Source organism: Rattus rattus, chromosome 1, assembly GCF_011064425.1.
Source record: "Rattus rattus isolate New Zealand chromosome 1, Rrattus_CSIRO_v1, whole genome shotgun sequence".
In the NCBI taxonomy this organism is placed as follows: domain Eukaryota; kingdom Metazoa; phylum Chordata; class Mammalia; order Rodentia; family Muridae; genus Rattus; species Rattus rattus.
In genome coordinates this window covers 57533090-57536183 of record NC_046154.1, presented here as the reverse complement: position 1 = coordinate 57536183, position 3094 = coordinate 57533090, and the positions used below count along the sequence as shown (strand labels likewise).

The 3094-nt window shown below is 39.8% G+C and overlaps 1 protein-coding gene across 1 annotated transcript; it reads left to right on the top strand.

Annotated features, from left to right (window-relative positions):
* Tbc1d5 (TBC1 domain family member 5) lies at positions 1-1033 on the top strand. Its single transcript, XM_032889319.1, has one exon. The coding sequence runs from the start codon at positions 157-159 to the stop codon at positions 688-690; it is 534 nt and encodes a 177-aa protein (XP_032745210.1). The 5' UTR covers positions 1-156; the 3' UTR covers positions 691-1033.
* The last annotated feature ends 2061 nt before the right edge of the window (positions 1034-3094 follow it).

Sequence of the window (3094 nt, the reverse complement as noted above, 5' to 3'; positions counted from 1 at the left end):
GAGATTCCACAGCATTTGTTGGAAGCTCTTTCTTTGTGTTCTTCCTCAAGATAAAAGTCAATGGATCAATAGAATTAAAGAACTAAGATCCTGGCATAGCAATATTAAAGAAATACATATCACAATCCAAGGAAAGTTGTTGACCAACAGGATCTGATGATCAACAATCCCCTCTCACAAGATGAAGGAAGTCTTTGGAACAAGTTCTTTCAAGATAAAGAACTGCAGTCCATGATTGAGCAAGATGTCAAAAGAACATTTCCTGAAATGCAGTTTTTCCAACAAGAAAATGTGAGAAAAATTCTTACAGATGTTCTGTTCTGTTATGCTAGAGAAAGCGAGCAGTTGCTTTGTAAACAGGACATGCATGAGCCTATCATCTTCACCCTTCACTGTGACCACCAAGCTTTTCTACACACCAGTGAGTCTGTACAGCCCAGTGAGGAAATGAAAACCCTCTTGAACCCTGAGTATCTGGAGCGTGATGCCCATGCAATGTTCTCACAGCTTATGGAAATTTCTGAACCTTGGTTTTCTACTCTTGAGCACTATGTTCAAAAGGGAAAAGAAACTCTGATGACCCCCATTCCCTTTGCTCGACCACAGGATTTAGGGCCAACAGTTGCCATTGTTACAAAAGTCAACCAGATCCAGGATCATCTACTGAAGAAGCATGATACTGACCTCTAATGCACTTGAACAGACTATAAATGGCACCACAAATATATGGGTTGTAAGTTTTAAGTTTCTGTTTTAGCCATTCTTAATTATGATTTTCTGGTAGTTTCTGAATAGGTTCGTTCTGTTAAAGTTTGTTCTAGTTCCATGCTATTTATTGTCAGGTTTACTACATTAACATACGGTCTCATTCAATACTTTATCAGTCTTCTGAAGTCACTGTTACTCCTTTGTTCTAGTTTAGGAAGCTAATCCTTTTAAAGTAGCTTTATAACTTTTAAAATTATGTTATAAATTACTGCCATGAGTCCTGTCAGATTGGTTATGTAGTTTTCAGGGTTTCTTTTGAAAAAAAAAAAAAGGTGTAGTTTCCCTTCTTGTGTTGGAGTTTTCGATCTGTTGTCCTTTGTAGGGCTGGATTTGAGGAAAGATATTGTTTAAATTTGGTTTTGTCGTGGAATATCTTGGCTTCTCCATCTATGGTTATTACGAGTTTTGCTGGATACAGCAGCCTGGGCTGGCATTTGTTTTCTCTTAGGGTCTGTATGACAGCTGCCCAAGATCTTCTGGCTTTTAGAGTCTGTGGCAAGAAGTCTGATACCTTTTCCCTCTTGCTGTTTTTAATATTCTTTCTTTATTTGTGCATTTGGTGTTTTGATTATTATGTGATGGTAGGAATTTTCTTTTCTGGTCCAACCTATAATTTTGTTGAAGATATTTACTGGCCCTTTGAGTTGGGAATCTTTGCTCTCTTATATACCTATTATCCTTAGGTTTGGTCTTTTCATTGTGTCCTGGATTTCCTGGATGTTTTGGATTAGGAGCTTTTTACCTTTTGCATTTTGCATTTTCTTTGATTATTGTGTTTTCTTGTATTTCTTTAAGGGATTTATGTGTTTCCTCTTTAAGGGCTTCTACCTATGTATCTGTATTCTCCTGTATTTCTTTTAAGAGAATCCTTCATAAAGTCCTCTATCATCATCATGAAATAGGATTTTAAATCCAAATCTTGCTTTTCTGGTGTGTTGGTGTATCCAGTTATTGCTGTGGTGGGAGAAGTACGTTCTGATGATGCCAAGTAGCCTTGGTTTCTATTGCTTAGTTTCTTACACTTGCCTCTCGCCATCTGGTTATTTCTGGTGTTAGCTAGGCTTGTTGTCTCTGACTGGAGCTTGTCCCTCCTCTGAACCTTGAGCCTGTAAGCTTGTGACCTTAGGTGTGTCAGCACTCCTGGGAGACAAGCTAAAGCCAGGCTGGATTGGGGTGTTGAGAGCTGTGGCACAGGTTCAGCTCCAGGGTGCAGATGGAAATGGGAAACTGAAGTATCATGTCCCCTGCTGTTCTTTGGTTCCTGTATCCTGTGGGCTCTGGGCAGGTCCCACTTGGGCCAGGTTTGGGGCAGTAGTGGTGGTCTCACATGAGAGCTTAGGTATGCCAGCACTCCTGGGAAACAAGCTATCACTGGGTAGGATTGGGGTGCTGAGATCTGTGGCACAAAGTCACATGGCAACTAAGTATGGTGTTATACAGGGAAAGAAACATGGATTTAGCCCTAAGACCTAAAGAGTCCTCTAAACTATCTAATTCTTTGAATGCTCTGAGTCAATTTTTGTTCTCCCCTTCATCCTTATATAAATGTACCTGCTATTCACCAGAAATAATTGTTGTCTTGGAGACTTACTGCTGAATAAGCTCACTGTTTATAATTCTAAACACTAGTTGGCTGGTTCAACGACTCAGATGTTCTGGCCCAAACTCTTGTCCAAGCTGACTGATTCAAATCGGCATCTCTCGGCATCTTACTAAATTGCTCTGCTTGGACTCTAACAATTTGTTCTAATCTCCTGGTTCTTTCACATGTTTTGCCTCATTCTGTTTTCACCTATAACCTGTCTCTGTAAAACTGTCCTGGTTAAGTGCCTCCTCATCCCAGGCTGCGGGCTGCTCCCTTAAGTCTTCTTTCTTATTTGTGGATTCTCCTGAGAGTTGGGTGGATCCTGTTTGTGACTTATTCTGTCAAATCTTGCTTTGATTCATCATCTTGCCTTCTACAAACTACCTTTAATTTTATTTTGGGGATTAAAGGTGTGTACTAAGGGAGTTTCTGTATTCTAGCCAGCTGTCATCCAGGGTGTGTCTGCCTTCCATCTGGTTCACTTATACCTATAAGGTCTTTGGATGTGATCCATTGCCAGAGAAGCCATGTTGCTGGATTTAAATTCCTCTGTAGCATTGAATTTCTTTCTGGGAGAAAAATGCCCTTCTCAGTGAACATGGTGTATTAATTTTCTGTAGCCTTATAACTTCTATAACATGATAGCAGACTAGAGACTCAGTCATTCCTTAGGGATATGTGTCCGTTTGTGGTTTCCCCATAATTAAATGTGGTAAATTAATAGTTTAGTTAGTATAAGTT

Bases quoted from the DNA above. Each gene is read 5' to 3' on its own strand.
- Tbc1d5 (XM_032889319.1), top strand. From the start codon at position 157: ATGATCAACAATCCCCTCTCACAAGATGAAGGAAGTCTTTGGAACAAG.